Source organism: Conger conger, chromosome 9 (genome assembly GCF_963514075.1).
Source record: "Conger conger chromosome 9, fConCon1.1, whole genome shotgun sequence".
Lineage (NCBI taxonomy): Eukaryota > Metazoa > Chordata > Actinopteri > Anguilliformes > Congridae > Conger > Conger conger.
Genome location: NC_083768.1, coordinates 12301574 through 12317997, shown reverse-complemented (window position 1 = coordinate 12317997; position 16424 = coordinate 12301574). Strand labels below are relative to the sequence as shown.

Sequence of the window (16424 nt, the reverse complement as noted above, 5' to 3'; positions counted from 1 at the left end):
CTGCAGGAGATTGGCTTAACTTCCCCTGAACCACTGTGGTCCTCGTTTGGGTGTGTATGTTTCGCCGCGTGGGTTTGTGTACCTTTGCGGGCGCATATTTACAAGAGCGCGGTTACACCAAAGTGTTTGTGTTTGTGTTTGTAGGTATGTGTGTTTGTTTGTTTGTGTGTTTGTTTGTTGTGTTTCTGTTTCTGTGTCTGTGCCGTGTTTTCAGCATGGCAGTTTTCTTGGCGTCTTCTTAATTCAGTGGTTGTCACTGAAGTTGTCTCCGCCTTAAGCGCGGTCATGCCGTTGTATTTGGCTTTGTTGTAGTAGCACATGTAACTGAACAGCCCAAAGACACAGGCTTGGCATTCCAGGAATGTCTGCAGCAGTGCATATTTCTTGTGGCCACTGCTTAAGCTGCTTTGTGAATTGTGCGCATCAGAGTTTGCGCAGATGTCATTGTCTGCAGCCTCTGTCCATGCAGATTCCTCGAGCAGAGTTTAGCGGTGTGCGCGTGCGCGTGTGTGTGTGTATGCGCGTGTGTGTGCGTGCGTGTGTGCGCCGTGTGTGTGTGTGTGTACGTATGTGTGTGTGTGTGTGTGTGTATATGCGCGCGTGTGTGTGTCGCGTGTGTGTGTGTGTGCACGTATCTGTGTGTGTGTGTGTGTGTGTGTGTGTGCACATATGTGTGTGTGTGTGTCGTGTGTGTGCACATATGTGTGTGTGTGTGTGTGTGTGTGTCATGTGTGTGTGCACGTATCTGTGTGTGTGTGTGTGTGTGTGTCGCGTGTGTGTGTGCACGTATCTGTGTGTGTGTGTGTGTCATGTGTGTGTGAACGTATGTGTGTGTGTGTGTGTGTGTGTGCCTCAGTAGCAGCTCTGTTGAGTCACCTCCTCGGTCACATGCTTGTCAGAGGGCCGGCGGAGGAAACGTAATCTGCCAGAGGAAGGCTGGCCGGCGGGCACTCGCAGCACAGCCAGTGCAGGCAGAGCCAGGGAATACTGCGCTGCCTCTAACTACAGTCCTCTCTCTCTCCTGCGCTCTCTCTCTCTCTCTCTCTCTGTGTACGCGTGCCTGCGCTCTCTCTCTCTCTCTCTCTCTCTCTCTCTCTCTCTCTGTGTGCGTGCCTGCGCTCTCTCTCTCTCTCTCTCTCTCTCTCTCTGTGTGCGTGCCTGCGCTCTCTCTCTCTCTCTCTCTGTTCCTGTCGCTCCTCATATCTCTCCTCACAGCAGCTTTTGGCTTTGCACTACGATGTCCGCCGTAGCGCCTCGGCAGTGAGTACACAGAGGTAAGCCCTTCTCCCTCTCTCTCTCCCTCTCTGTTTCTCTCTCCTTTCTTCTCTCTCTCTCCCCCTCTCTGTTTCTTCTTTCCCTCTATCTCCCTCTGTTTATCTCTTTCCTTTCCCCTCTCTCTCTCTCCCTGTTTCTCTCTCCTTTCTTCTTTCTCCCTCTCTCTCTCCCTCTTTGCTTCTCTCTTCTCTCTCCCTCCCTCTCTCTCTCCCTCTCTCTGTTTCTCTCTCTCTCCCTCTCTCTCTTCCTCTATCTCTCTCCCTCTCTGTTTCTCTCTCTCCCTCTCTCTCTTCCTCTATCTCTCTCCCTCTCTGCTTCTCTCTCTCCCTCTCTCTCCCTCCCTCCTTCTCTCTCCCTCTCTCTCCTTTCCCCTCTCTTTCTCCCTCTGTTTATCTCTCTCTCTCTCTCTCCCTCCCTCTCTCCCTTCCTCATACAGCTGCTGTTCTCTCCTCCCACCGGGCTTTGCTCACTCTCCTCCGGTCGCCCTCCATCGTCCAAGCAGTCTAGACACTTTTTTTTTTTTTGTTTAGTTTCTTCGTCCTTTTCCCCAAAGCCTGTCATCTGTTTCGTGGGTGAGTTAAACCTGTATATGAAGGGGAGCCTCAGTACTGGAATTAGCTGCGTTTCTATTCAGAGTAGCAATGGTTTCTGCTGTTTTCGTGCCGGTTTGTGCTGGGCTAAGACACGGCACAGACGGTGCTTGTTAGGAAATGAGCAGCGGAAAAAAACCAATTAAACTTCTGTTAACAGTTTCCCATGAAGCAAAAACGTGTCGGTTCCTCCCACCCCCGCCTAAAGCACACATTCGCTTTCACTGCAGTCTGGATGCTGTGTTGCTGAGCGCGCACGCATCTTATGAAAAATGAAATTGTTCTTGTGCAGCTCTCATAAAGTAGCCTTTGTGTGGGGTTTTAATGGAAAGTTTGGAATGCCTCTCTCTCTCTCTCTCTCTCTCTCTCTCTCTCTCTCTATGTGACTCAGAAGCGACTTGGACAAAGGCCTTGACGTATAGAAAGCCCACATATTATACAGCAAAGCCGGTTGTTTTTAAGCGTTTATTTTTCTTAGGCTTGACCACAGTTCTTGTTTTGTTACCCTCTGTATAAAATAGTGCTGAACGGGTAACTTTAGTTCTGTGTGAAGCAGTGTCCATTCAACTGCCTTTGGTTAGAATGACTTGCATTTCATGCCTTGTACTGTTTGCATATAGGTCATTTGAGTAGAGGGTCTTGAATGCGGAAATATGGAGCAGAATAATCGCGTTTTCCCCCGGGGAATCATGGGTAAAATGTAGCCAGGAACTCCTAGGACACGAGGAGTAGCATAAATCATGCACTGTAATACATTTGTCAATGTAAATTCTCCAATTTATACTCATGTCATTTCATTCATGTTGTCTTTCGAAGTTTAAAGCTGAAATGTTTTGATGTTTGTTAAATCTTCTTAAAAAGCGATACGTCTCCTCCCGACAGGCATTTAGAAGTTGCGGACTTTAAAATGGCAAATAAATTCGAGAGGAAATAGAGCTGAAATATGGCCACTTGTGAGATTGGGAGCTTAACATGTCCTGTGACATGGACAGACATGGACAGACATGGACAGGTTTAAAAGGATTACATGTTCCACAGTGGGCTCCGGTACAAATGCCCTCTTTAAAAAATACTCCCCGTTTGTCTTCGGGGCGGGAGAGGGGCGGGAGAGGGGTGTGTTCGGCGTGGTCTGCGGTGGCTCGAAGCCTCGGGAGATAAATGAGTGTTTTAACGGCGAGTGCTCGAAAGCCACATTAACGTTCTGTTACCGAGGTTGAGGTCTGAAATGGAAGACTTCTTGACCTCTTCGGAATAAGGAGGCGGCCGGAACAAGGGAACCGGCACAGCTGCTGCTGGGACCGTGTGAATGATTACGCGGCTGCCGAAACTGACAGGTTCACGCTGTCCTCGCAGTGTAAAAATACCCTGCATACCATGCGATGCCATGGCCCGGTTCCAGCGGCTCTGAGAGTCAGGCCAGCGATGAGGGGGCGAGCTCAGAGGCCCGGGCGATGTCACAGGGTCTGGGACTCCCTGGGCTGGAGGCAGGGCTTGGGCAGCAATACAGTGTGGTAGATCAGGGCAGGGCAGGGCGTGACTAGTGGTACAGTGTGGTAGATCAGCACAGGGCGTGACTAGTGGTACAGTGTGGTAGAGCAGCACAGGGGCAGGGCGTGACTAGCGGTACAGTGTGGTAGAGCAGGGCAGGGGCAGGGCGTGACTAGCGGTACAGTGTGGTAGAGCAGGGCAGGGCGTGACTAGTGGTACAGTGTGGTAGAGCAGGGCAGGGCGTGACTAGTGGTACAGTGTGGTAGATCAGGGCAGGGCGTGACTAGTGGTACAGTGTGGTAGAGCAGGGCAGGGCGTGACTAGCGGTACAGTGTGGTAGAGCAGGGCAGGGGCAGGGCGTGACTAGTGGTACAGTGTGGTAGAGCAGGGCAGGGCGTGACTAGTGGTACAGTGTGGTAGATCAGGGCAGGGCTTGGCTAGCGGTACGGTGTGGTAGAGCAGGGCAGGGGCAGGGCGTGACTAGTGGTACTGTGTGGTAGAGCAGGGCAGGGGGTGACTAGTGGTACAGTGTGGTAGAGCAGGGCAGGGGGTGACTAGTGGTACAGTGTGGTAGAGCAGGGCAGGGCGTGACTAGTGGTACAGTGTGGTAGAGCAGGGCAGGGGGTGACTAGTGGTACAGTGTGGTAGAGCAGGGCAGGGGGTGACTAGTGGTACAGTGTGGTAGAGCAGAGCAGGGCGTGACTAGTGGTACAGTGTGGTAGATCAGGGCAGGGCGTGACTAGTGGTACAGTGTGGTAGATCAGGGCAGGGCGTGACTAGTGGTACAGTGTGGTAGAGCAGGGCAGGGGCAGGGCGTGACTAGTGGTACAGTGTGGTAGAGCAGAGCAGGGGGTGACTAGTGGTACAGTGTGGTAGAGCAGAGCAGGGCGTGACTAGTGGTACAGTGTGGTAGAGCAGGGCAGGGCGTGACTAGTGGTACAGTGTGGTAGATCAGGGCAGGGCGTGACTAGTGGTACAGTGTGGTAGAGCAGGGCAGGGCGTGACTAGTGGTACAGTGTGGTAGATCAGGGCAGGGCGTGACTAGTGGTACAGTGTGGTAGAGCAGGGCAGGGCGTGACTAGTGGTACAGTGTGGTAGAGCAGGGCAGGGCGTGACTAGTGGTACAGTGTGGTAGAGCAGGGCAGGGGCAGGGCTGTTTGGTGGAGGAAGGTTGGGTCAGGACACTGAGAAAGGGGGAAACGGACCCCACAGGGCAACCCTGCTGTTAAGGGGATCAGCGTTTCCTGCACAGCAGCTACAATTTCCATAAAATTTTTTCAGATGATTTCCTCCGAAACCTGATTTCAACTTTATTTGGGGAGGGCGGGGGGGGGGGAGCTGAGATGGGAGTTGCCGTGGGGATAAAGCCCAAAGGCAGAGCCAGCTGTGTGTAACTGTATAACCCTTTAAACATTATTCTGCTGCATTTTTCTCAGAGTTCTCATGCATCATCTCAGGCTCATTTCAAACTGACACCCAGGATTTCAACACCAGGAAACACCGATAACACTGGACGATCACTGCAGGCCGGGGGCGTGTTGATGCGAGCGTTTGATAACAGGGAAACCTGCCCAGAGTTGAAATGAGAGTGAGACTAACCCTAACCCTAGCCTGAGGAAATGGATGCTGCATTTTTGCGGAACGAAGTTACGCTGTACTACAGTGTGAAGCAGGCTTTCCCACAAATCTGTACTCAGTACCTCAAGAGGTGCGCTGGTATACTGGCTCCGCCCAGTCTCCGCCCTGCTTGCTTTTGACATTTTCCACTGCGAGAAACAAGCAAGCAGGAAGTGTTAATGTTTGGTGGAGGAGGTGGAGGAACTGGAATTTGCGCTCTTTTTATTGGAAATTGTGGCACGTCTCCTACAAGCAAACATTGCTAATGAAAAGGCCCGGGCCATTCAGCCTGTCTCGGCTCACCTTTTGTCCACAAACTACAGAACGTCCAGCGATACCGTCAAGTCCGGGCCCGAGGAACGATATTTGCACTGCTTTCTTACTTGAGAAATGAAACGCCTGTTTGTGTGAAATGATGTGAAAAGCCACATCAAAGTTTCCATGTAGACAACTGTACGAACAGGGCCTTACTGTACAACCTACTGAAACGGCTGACCCGGGCAGGTACGCCTGCTGAGATTAAACTAAAATGCGAAAACCCAGTTCTCTAAAAAAGTCCCGAAAGTCCTGAAAGTGGACGTGGCAGAAGCCAGGGCCCGTGCGCATGCACAGGTTGAGGAGAGGCCCTTCCCTGTGACAGGTGTCGGTGGGCTGGTTTGGAGAGAGGGCCCGTGTGAACGCAGCGTGTGGGGAAATGAGTCTCATGAGACGGACATCCGCGGCGCTCCTCTCTGAAGGTGGTGGTCGTGTCCCGGAAGAGCAGAGCCGGGCCGTCAGGGACTGTCGGAGGCCTCCCGGGGTTCGGTGTCCGGGGTTGTCGGACAGGGCAGCCACAGCCGGCTCAGGAACTCCGCCTCACTGCAGACGGCTCGGGCCCCGGGTGGCAGTGTGGACGCTGTGTGGAGACAGGAGAGGGACGAGCGTGCCTGTCTGGTTGTGGACCTGGAGCCAGATTCTAGAGATCTAGACATTTTGATTTGATTGTGTTGCAGTCGTTGGTAATTTCACTCACTGTAAAATGTAATCTGCATCGAGAGAAGAGGAAGCTCAACCTTTTCCGTCTGTAGGGCGGCCTGTAGCGTAGTGGTTAAGGTAAATGACTGGGACACACAAGGTCGGTGGTTCGAATCCCAGTATAGCCACAATAAGATCCGCACAGCCGTTGGGCCCTTGAGCAAGGCCCTTAACCCTGCATTGCACCAGGGGAGGATTGTCTCCTGCTTAGTCTAATCAACTGTACGTCGCTCTGGATAAGAGCATCTGCCAAAGGCCATTAATGTAATGTACTGTCCAGCCTCCTCCAAACGTACCCCTGTGTGTGTAGGGGTACAGCCCCCTCCATCGTTACCCCTGTGTGTAGTGGCGCAGACGCTGCGTTTGAGGTTCTGCTCGGTCTCAGACGGTGAGACAGCGTTTCTGGAAAATTCCAGACAGTCTGTGCTGAGTCACTCCAGCCCTGTGTCACCTTGAGAGCGTCAGATGATCGGGGGCGGGGGGGGGGGGGAGAACGGTGACTGACTCTGCACTTTTATGTTCTGCCTCCCTCTCCCCTCCTGCGGCGCTCCTGTAGCGTAGCTCAGTCTCATCTTCATCTGCCGTAGGGCTGATACGTGTGTCTTGCGATCTTGTGATCTTGAGGCACTGTATATTTTAGGATCTTGAGAAATTCGGTGCTTTCTAAAATAAATGGGGTAAGATGTCCCGTGACCATGACCACCATCTTGGTAATCCAAAGATGACCGTCCTGTCATTTACAGGCAGCACAGCCCAAGTACCAACTGCTTCTTAGACGGCAAAACATACATTTATTTTTCCCTACAAATTTGGATTGGGATTAGGTTTAGGGTCAGGATTAGGGTTATGGTTAGCAGAGTCAGGATTGAGGTTTGGATTAGGATCAAGATTAGGATTAGGGTGGTTAGGGTTGGGGTCAGGATTATGGTTGGCAGAATTGGGGTTAGGGTTCGCAGGGTTGGCAAATCGTTGCACCAATGAGGAACCAGAACAGAGAACAGGTGTGAACGTGCGGCTTGACCACTTGGCGCTTGTAATGAGGGCCCACAAGCTGACCGGAGCTGGCAGTGTTCTTGCTGGGGTGTCGGGAGCAATTAAAGTCTGGGTGTTCATTGGTGCAGTCCCCTTAGTAGCCAGGAAGGTCAACACTAGCACCTTGAAGCAATAAGCACAGGCACCGACCTGGGCTGGCTGATGGTTCGGCAGACTGCAGATTTCTAGCACAAGGTGGGAGACCAGCCAGGAGGGAGTTGCAGTAATCCAGGTGGGACTAGGAGCCAATCCCTGGCCTGGACTAGGAGCCGGATGGCTTTCACTGCCAGGAGATGATGGATACGGCGTATGTTATGGAGGAAGAAATTTTGTCTTCGTGTTTAAGAACATTGCTCAAGGGCACAACTGATTTCCCACCATCATATGATCACTAAGAATGAGCTTCATCCACCACAACACACTGTTATTTACCACCCTCATTTACCAGAGGCTTTTAGTGCCTTCTGTAAGTCTAATACTGCAATCTCAGCTGTGCTTGATAGTGTGAGTGCACAAGTGTGTGTGTGTGCATGTGTATGCATGCGTGTGTGTGTGTGTGTGTGTGTGTGTGTGTGTGTGAGGCTAAAAGAGTCTCCATCCTCTGTGATAGCAGCTCATTCAGTGCACCTTCAGCTCCGCTCACTGAAGTGAGTTCAGCTCTGACTCCTGTCCTGTTGAACATTGGCAGCCCGGTTAGGACTAATCAACCCTTAGTGACACCGGCTGACCTGCGGACCAAGCATCTCGCCCCGGCGTTTAATCTGAGCTCTCTGCCACGTGTGAAAACAACAACAAGCAGAACGGGGAGAATGTCCTCTCACAAGCGTTGTTAATACGCCGGCTCCCTCGGCAGGTTTTTTTAAAATTATTATTAGCTCGGCCTTTGATACGATTAAACCTCACGAATCATTGAAGAATGTGTGGCTCCTGGGCCAAGCTGCCAAGAGAACCCTTGTCTAGACTGTGTAGTCGGCAAATGCGGCTAAGTAATGGAATTAAACCCTTGAAAAAAAAAAAAAAAGAAAACTGGATTTAATTGGACCCTGCACGGGTTGGAGCCGGTCACCTGAGTTTACCTGTAAGGGGATTATTCTCCCTGTTAAGTCGCATCATATTTCGGTGATTGTTGGACTTCCTTTTTTGTTCTCCTTGGATTTCAGTGATTGTGTTTGATTTGGCTTTGTCCTGTGCTGAAGTGAGTCTGCCACATTTTATGAATGATGGGGCGTGAGTGAGCCAGGATGGCTGAAAGATTATGTAATGTGTGGCGCACCTTTTCCCAGCGGGTTGCGTAAGTCTTCCCATGTGACGGACTGGGAGTGATGAGCAGGGCATGGACTGGCTGTGACCTGTTGCATGCTGGGACAGATGCAGGGAGTTTAATGTGCCTTAATCACTTCCCTCACCATGCACATTAATGGCCCGTCACAGGGCCGCCCTCTGTACACACACACACACACACACACACACATGGGCACACACACACATACATATACACACACACACATAGGCACACACATACAAATACACACACACACACAGGCACACACATACATATACACACACACACATAGGCACACACATACATATACACACACCCACAGGCACACACATACATATATACACACACACACACACACACACACAGGCACACACATACATATACACACACACACACACACACACACGGGCACACACACACATACATATACACACACATGTAAACACATAGATACACACACACACATGGGCACACATGTATACACACATACATACACACACTCACACACACATATACGGGCACACACACACACACACACACACACACATGAGCACACACATACATATACACACACACACGGGCACACACACACACACACCTACATATACACACTCAGACCCTTGCATTTTATTGTGTTGGAGATTTAATTTTATTGCCCATTTTTTGCCCATCAATCTTTGCCAATTAGTCAGCCACAAGCACACACACATATATGCACACACACAAATATACACTGCAGCTGAACCTTCCTGCCAGCCTTACACACACACGCACACACACACACACACACACACAGCGGTGGGGTACAGTGCTTGGCTCTGGACCGGAAGGTTTGCTTTTCAGGGTGAGTGATTCTTTCATTGCTCCAGTAGAGACAAGTAAACCAAACTGTGTGTATTCATTATTGCTCAAGATTAGGTTGCTTTTTTACAAACTTCAGTTAAACTTTATTCATACAGCAGTTTTGTGAGAGGCCGTGTTACAAAGACACTTTAAAAGAAAATTGGCTGACCGAGCCTGAACTCCCCCAAAGAACAATTGAGGTTAAAAAAGGAAAAACTAAACTCCTCAATGAGAAAATAATATTACAGCATTATGATAACTATTAACTGCCCACCACTGGCAAATATCTTTGTTTTGCACTACCATTGCAGCAAAAGTTCAGCACAAACTCAAGAACTCAGGAACATTGCTTACAGTAGCTCTGCTAACCTAACCAGGCATGTGCTAATCCTGCTATTTACAGCCAGAAAGTCTGACCACACCCAACATCAAAGAGCAGCTACTTATCACTCATGAACAGTAATTACCCATAGATATTTCAGATTATTTTGATTAGTGCTAAACAATAAAAAGGGGCACAATTGCCTGGCCTCTTGGATCACTAGCTCTTGCAACTTAAATGTCTGGTATGATTTACTGTTCCTTTCCAAAAAAATATATATATCTATATATATTTATATATATATACTCCTCGCAAAGACAGCAGTGACCTTGCTAGCAGCCCTTGTGTTAGTACATTCTAGTGCCTCAACAATGTTCAGCAAAATTCTTAGGTCAAAGAGTACATCTTGGGGGGTTTCTTCTTATCACCAAATATTTTTGATGGGGGGGGGGGTGATCTTTGTCTGAGGTTGTAAAGGATACGAGAACTTTTGGGCCAGATTCTCCACCTTATCATAATGCTGTCACCACAGTAGCAGTCTTATCTGGTTGATATCTGTGAGCACGCTGGAGGACAGGAGTGAGGACATATCTGGACTGACGGCTCCTTTCTGACGACTCTGCTCCGTACAGCCGGGAAGACGGGGACCACCCCCAACCTGCTTTTCAAACTCATCTCTGAAACTGAAGTCATCTTTTTTTTTTTTTTTTTTTTTGATTTTTTCTCCACATTTTCTCCCAATTCGGTAGCCAATTGTTCCCTATCTATTCCAATTACCCGTGCCGACTGCTTAGGATACACCCTTGGCGGCCCGGTTAGATCATGTGATCCGTAGAACGACACGTCTTCTCCAGGCCACATTGTTCCAGCCCTGTGACTGTGATTCCGAGGCGATCAGGGCACAGCTTTATATACGCCAATCCTCCTAACCCTGCCGGGTCCCCAGTCAACCCCCCCCGCCCTCGAAGCGGCGGACCAATTATATCGCTCCCACATGCCCACTCTGCTTATTCGTCAGGACCGGGACCTGAACCCCGGTCCTCGGTGTGCCACCGCTTCAGACCGATGCCTGCATCTGCTTTCCACAGGTCATTGTTTTGATATTTGTTGGCCCTCGTCCCATCGGATGTACAATTAGGCACTTGAGCATAATAGTACTTATCAGATAAGCATGGTGATAAGTGCAAGATACATTTTTTTCTTTTTTATTCCGAGAAACCCCATAGGTGTTTCACCCTAGGTTCTGATCATTGCTCGATCTCGTTTTATTATCTCATATTATCTTGCCATTAAGATGCAGTGACTTCGGCATAATTCCCGTTTAGAAGCTCATGCATGTGTGTAGTTAGTCGACGTGCCCTTCGTTTCATTAAAAACCATGTGATCTTATTCAGCCCTGATGCAGCGCCTGAAGCTTTCTACACATCATTCGGTGTCAGTAGCCATGAGAGGAAAGCTGAGGCCACAAGGGGAGGGTTTCTATTTTCCACTGAGGAGGCTCTTTCAGTATCTCACTGGAAAATGTACTGTGCAGGCCATAGAACCTGGAGTTAGAACCCAAATTGTTACTGCTGTATATTTTAAAAGCTTCTTGTTTTTGTTTTCTTTCCCATGGAATCTTTGATGTCTTTTTTGCACTGTGTAATGTGCGTTACTGTTCATGCGATGATTACCAGATAACATTTTTGGAATGTTTTGTTCTGAATTGTTCTAGAACGCCTTTGCTTTCAATTACCTAGTGTACCTCATGTCCTCTATTCTCTCTGGTGCAGGTTATGCTGCCCAAAAGCTCCCCGTTGAGTCAGAGTGAGAAAGAGAAAGGCTAAAGCCACGACCCGTCAGCACAGCAGGAGGAACACAGCACAGCCAGTGGAGCCATGAGCCACGCCCAGGAGCCCAGCTCTGTGAGTATGCAAGCCTTAACGTCACCTGTGCACCTGAACACACCTGTCTTACTGTTACCTGTGCACCTGAACACACCTGTGTTACTGTTACCTGTGCACCTGAACACACCTGTCTTACTGTTACCTGTGCACCTGAACACACCTGTGTTACTGTTACCTGTGCACCTGAACACACCTGTTTTACCAGTTACCTGTGCACCTGAACACACCTGTCTTACTGTTACCTGTGCACCTGAACACACCTGTCTTACTGTTACCTGTGCACCTTAGAAAACCTGTGTCACTGTTACCTGTGCACCTGGACACACCTGTGTTACTGTTACCTGTGCACCTGAACACACCTGTTTTACCAGTTACCTGTGCACCTGAAGACACCTGTCTTACTGTTACCTGTGCGCCTGAACACACCTGTGTCACCTGTTCTCCTTAGTGCTCCCTGGTGTAAAATCCACCTATGACCAGCTTGAAATACCAGCTACCAGCTGTTTCTCCTGTTGAGTATAGAGCTGGTCTAACTGGTCTACTGGCTACCATCAGTTTCAAAACCTAGCTTGAGCTGTTCTGTTCAGCAGGGCTTAGGTGCTGCCAATGCACCGAGCATAACTTTGTTGAGGGCAGCCTTCCCTGAAAACGAAAATAGATTACAATGTGATCAGTCTTCATGAGATCAGTACATTGTACATCGACTGCCTAGAATAGACGACAATATGATCCATCTTCATTAAATGAGCAGCTTTCATAAGCAGGACGCGCTGCAATGTTCTCATGAGCTGCAGTCATTCAGCGGCTTTCCTCCGGTCCTGTCTCGACCCCTTCTCGCCGGCTTCTCGGACGTTGTTCTCGTGTGTCACTGTCGGGAACGCTCATGGCGTCCCAGCCTTTTCGCAAAGGAGGTCCGAAATCAAATTGTTTGTTTCACTCGCAGAGAAGAATCTGGTAGCCATCCAAGGCAGAGGTCAGGACAGTGGACAGGATTCTCAAAACAGCACAAGGACATAAATCCAACAAATATCGCAGTGGAAAGGACTCTCGTATAAAAATAAATAAATAAGTAAATAAATAAAAATAAAAAAAACCTATTCCCATTCCTGTACCCAACGTTCTCCTCCAAAAGCTTCATTCAAAGAAGGGGAGCTGTCGCTATCTAATCGAGGGGCAAACATTGCGAATGAGCCTGCGGCGTAAATGTTATGACACATGGCATCAGACTATTTATTAAATACGCTATGTATCTGTGCCATTTCAAATGAATGTAAAGTAAGAAAGAGTCCAGCCTGTAGGGCAGCCGGCCCTCAAGCTGTGCTCCAGATCCCCTCTGAGCTGTGATCCCTGCTCTGTCGGCTGCCCTCTCTGATTTTTTGTCAGCATAAAGCAAAGAAAAACATCATTTAGAGTCAGAGACACAAATACGAGCGCATTAAAAGTACATAAAAAGGAAAAATAGCTGTGGAATTAATGGGGCCATACTGCAGTACTGCTCTCTGTATCAATGGAAGCTTGCATCTCCAAGGTTCTGAGCACGCTCTGTGAATAATGAGGAGAATATCTCTCCTGCCTCTTTACCAGGGACTAAACTAACCAGCACAGCTCAACTACCCCACACAACTAAACTACCCCACACCGCAAAACTACCCCACACACTGCAAAACTACCACACACAGCTAAACTACCCCACACAGTAAAACTACCCCACACAGCTAAATTACCCCACACATAAAACTACCCCACATAGCAAAACTACCCCACACAGTAAAACTACCCCACATAGCTAAACTACCACACACAGCTAAACTACCCCACACTGTAAAACTACCCCACACAGCTAAACTACCCCACACAGTAAAACTACCCCACACAGCTAAACTACCCCACAGAACTAAACTCTCCCCTCACCTCTCCCCGTCCCTCCCTACCTCCCTGTGAACCTTAATTGTTGTCTTTCTGTGATTTACTTTTTTGTGTATCAGTATTTTCAATTTGGCTAGGTAAGCAGTGTTTGGCTAGTTAAGGGGTTTGGTCATACTTTTGCGTTGTTTGTTTGTTTAAAAAAAATAATCAAATAGGCCCTGGTCCTTATCTTTGCTGTTCAGGTAGCAGTTGAAATTGTACTTCCTTCTAGGGTCTTTCAGCGCACTTATCCCTGGTTATGGGTATGCACTTTGTTGTACGTCGCTCTGGATAAGAGCGTCTGCCAAATGCCATTAATGTAATGTAATGTAATGTAAACTACCCCACACAGCTAAAGTAGCTCACACAACTGAACTACCCCACACCGCTAAAGTACCCCACACAACTAAACTACCCAACACAGCTAAATTACCCCACACAGTAAAACTACCCCACGCAGCTAAACTACCCGCACAGTAAAACTGTATTCATTGACTGAGTCCAGCATGGATCTTGTGTGTCAGATGACATGCTGTCCATGAGAGCGGATTTAATGGTGAGCTGCTCAGTCTGTTTGGACAGGCGGCGGTTGGATTTGCGTGCCATATTTATTTTCGGCCTCCGTGCCGACAGCATTATGAAGGCAGATTTTTCGGCAGCTTGCTGTTCTGGAAGCCTCCGCGAGCGAACACACACACGTGTGAACGTTCGGTGAAGTGAGAGACCGATCAGTAACGCCCCTAGGGTTCATGAGCTCACCGATAGAGCCCCTTAGTGTGAGTGTTGACTGAAACATGACGTAATTCGCAACACGTTGTGAGGAAACACAGGAATAGGCCCGTTTAGCTGACCTGCAGCTGATCTGTAAACTGAAACACCGTATAGCAGTGACTGTGACATTAACCCACTTTGCTTACGACATTAACCCATTTGACTGACATCCATTCGGCTGCAATTACGGAGTAGCATTCATATGTAGTAGTATTAGAAAGGGGAGTGATATTGCGAGACAGATTGTAGGAAGGCTTGAATGGTCGTAAGCAATTAAATCAGTGAGGAAGCTATAATAAGATTGTGAGACTGACTTGTATGGGGAGTCGCTTTTATGGGTAAGCAAACAAGCACATTTAAACGGGATCATTTGCTTTTGAATTGTTTTATGTCACCAGGGCGGTTGTACCATTATGCACACAGGATTAGAGTAGCAGCTTCATACTACTGTACCACTGTTAGCCCGCTGTGCTATGGGCCCAGGTCTCAGATTACGCTGTCTGTGACTGTCTGGACGATAACGCCACAGAGCCACGTGTTTATCCTCAGGCTGGAGAGAGACCACCGCACTAACCCACGCTGATAACACCACTATGCAGTTAGGGAGCCACGCAGAGAACACTGTGTGCAGGCCCAGGAAGATTGTGTTGTGTTTGTTTTATTTCTCCTGATCTTGGTCTTTATGGTGGTCATTTCCTGCTACAGAGGCACTAGTACAGTTGGAAGTATACATGATGCAGGTCTGTTCCCTCATAGACTTGTCTTTTGCAGCGAGTAACAAGTAAATAGTTGGAATTTATATAGCACCTTTATACAACGCTCTGTACAATTGATGCTTCTCATTCGCCCATTCATACACACACTCACACCAACGGCGAGGAGCAGGAGCATTTGGGGATTAGGTGTCTTGCTCAGGGACACTTTGACACTCCCAGGACGGGATTGAACCAGCAACCCACTGACTGCCAGACAATTGATCTTAACCACCTGAGCCAATGTCGCCCCTGTAGTGCTCCCACAAGGTTTAATATGACATTGTGAGATTTCTGCAGTGTCACAGGATTGTCTTGGGAGCACTCCCTTATTAACATGGTAGTTTGTTAGATGTTGTGTGTCCTAGCCAGATATTCATATCTGTCTGCAAAAAGTTATATGTCTGACATGGTCTATTCTCTAGCTGCTCTGATCTGGCCCGTTGTTAATATTCATGAGGGGTGCATTGATAGCATTGATAGTTCGGATAGCACCTGACTTCCTGTTGCCGCATGGACCTCTGAAGTCAGGTAGCAGAGAGACAAGGAACTTAGGTGGGTATCTGGTGATTTTCCCTTTTTCCATCGCTAAGCCTAGACTCACCATGTGTCACCATGTGTTTTATGTGCGGTGTTTGTTAGGAGAAGGGTCTCTGTCCTCTGGGGTGTGACAGATGTGTTTGACCTGGGGCGAGTGGTGATCAGCACCATGTGCAGCAGAGATCTAAGGACTGGTTGTGTTCAGCCCAGAGAAAGATCAATGGGGCTAGGGGGGAGTCCCCTTAATACAGAAGTCTTCACTTTGCCTGTGTGTACACTACATGTGCATATGTGTGTGTGTGGGCGACATTGTATGTGTGTATATGGATGTTCTTGTGTATGCATTGTAGATTTGTGGTTATGTGCATGTTTCAGTGTGTGCTTGTGCACATACGTGCGTATTGCCATGTATGTGCATGAGTGCACACCCACTAGCATGTGTGTGCAGAAGCTTCAGTCATTGAGTTAGTGTGTGTCAGCGCACCAGGTCAGCCAGATGAGATGGGGCCCAGGCCTAACTGGGGCCTTTAGGTGTTTTCAGTTAGACTTAGCTAGATAAGCTTGTTACCAGCTTGAAAATTGAGCTGGTCAAGATGGTAACAAGCTTGTCTAGCTGGGTATGAGCTGGTCAACCAGCATGACCAAGCTGGTCATAAAGTTGGTCTAGCTGGGTATGAGTGCTGGTAGCTTGTCTGAGCTGGTCATCCAGCTACCATCTGGTCAAACCATGTCAAACTGGGAGCTGGTCTGAACTGGTCAACAAGCTACAAGCTATGTTGAGCTGGGAGCTGATCGGAAATGGTCAACCAGCTACCAGCTATTTCAAAACCTAGCATGAGCTGTTTTTTTTCAGCAGAGTTGCCATTGCTGCTGTGAGCAAGGCTCTTGAATTTCTTCTGCAGCTGTGAACTGGGATTAGAGGATTAGAGCATCTTGTACAGCAAATGGCTGAAATGTAAATGTAAATCTTGCATGATGGAACACTGCATTGGTCTTTCTGAATGCTTGCCAAGTCCCTGTGTAGTCTTTCTAATCGCCACCTCCTCTTATTGACAGCCGCCTTGAAAGCCTTCTGTCAAAATAGTCCCATTTTGCATGATGTATCGC

At 48.6% G+C, this 16424-nt stretch overlaps 1 protein-coding gene across 1 annotated transcript in view; it reads left to right on the top strand.

The window, feature by feature from the left end:
* Window positions 1-1136: 1136 nt before the first annotated feature.
* slc4a2a (solute carrier family 4 member 2a) overlaps window positions 1137-16424 on the top strand; it is a 53500-nt gene continuing 38212 nt past the window's right edge. Inside the window, exons 1-2 of the mRNA XM_061254018.1 lie at window positions 1137-1274; window positions 11236-11367. Of these exons, the coding sequence (XP_061110002.1) occupies window positions 11341-11367 (27 nt within the window). The 5' untranslated portion in view covers window positions 1137-1274; window positions 11236-11340. The remainder of the gene's footprint in view (window positions 1275-11235; window positions 11368-16424) is intronic.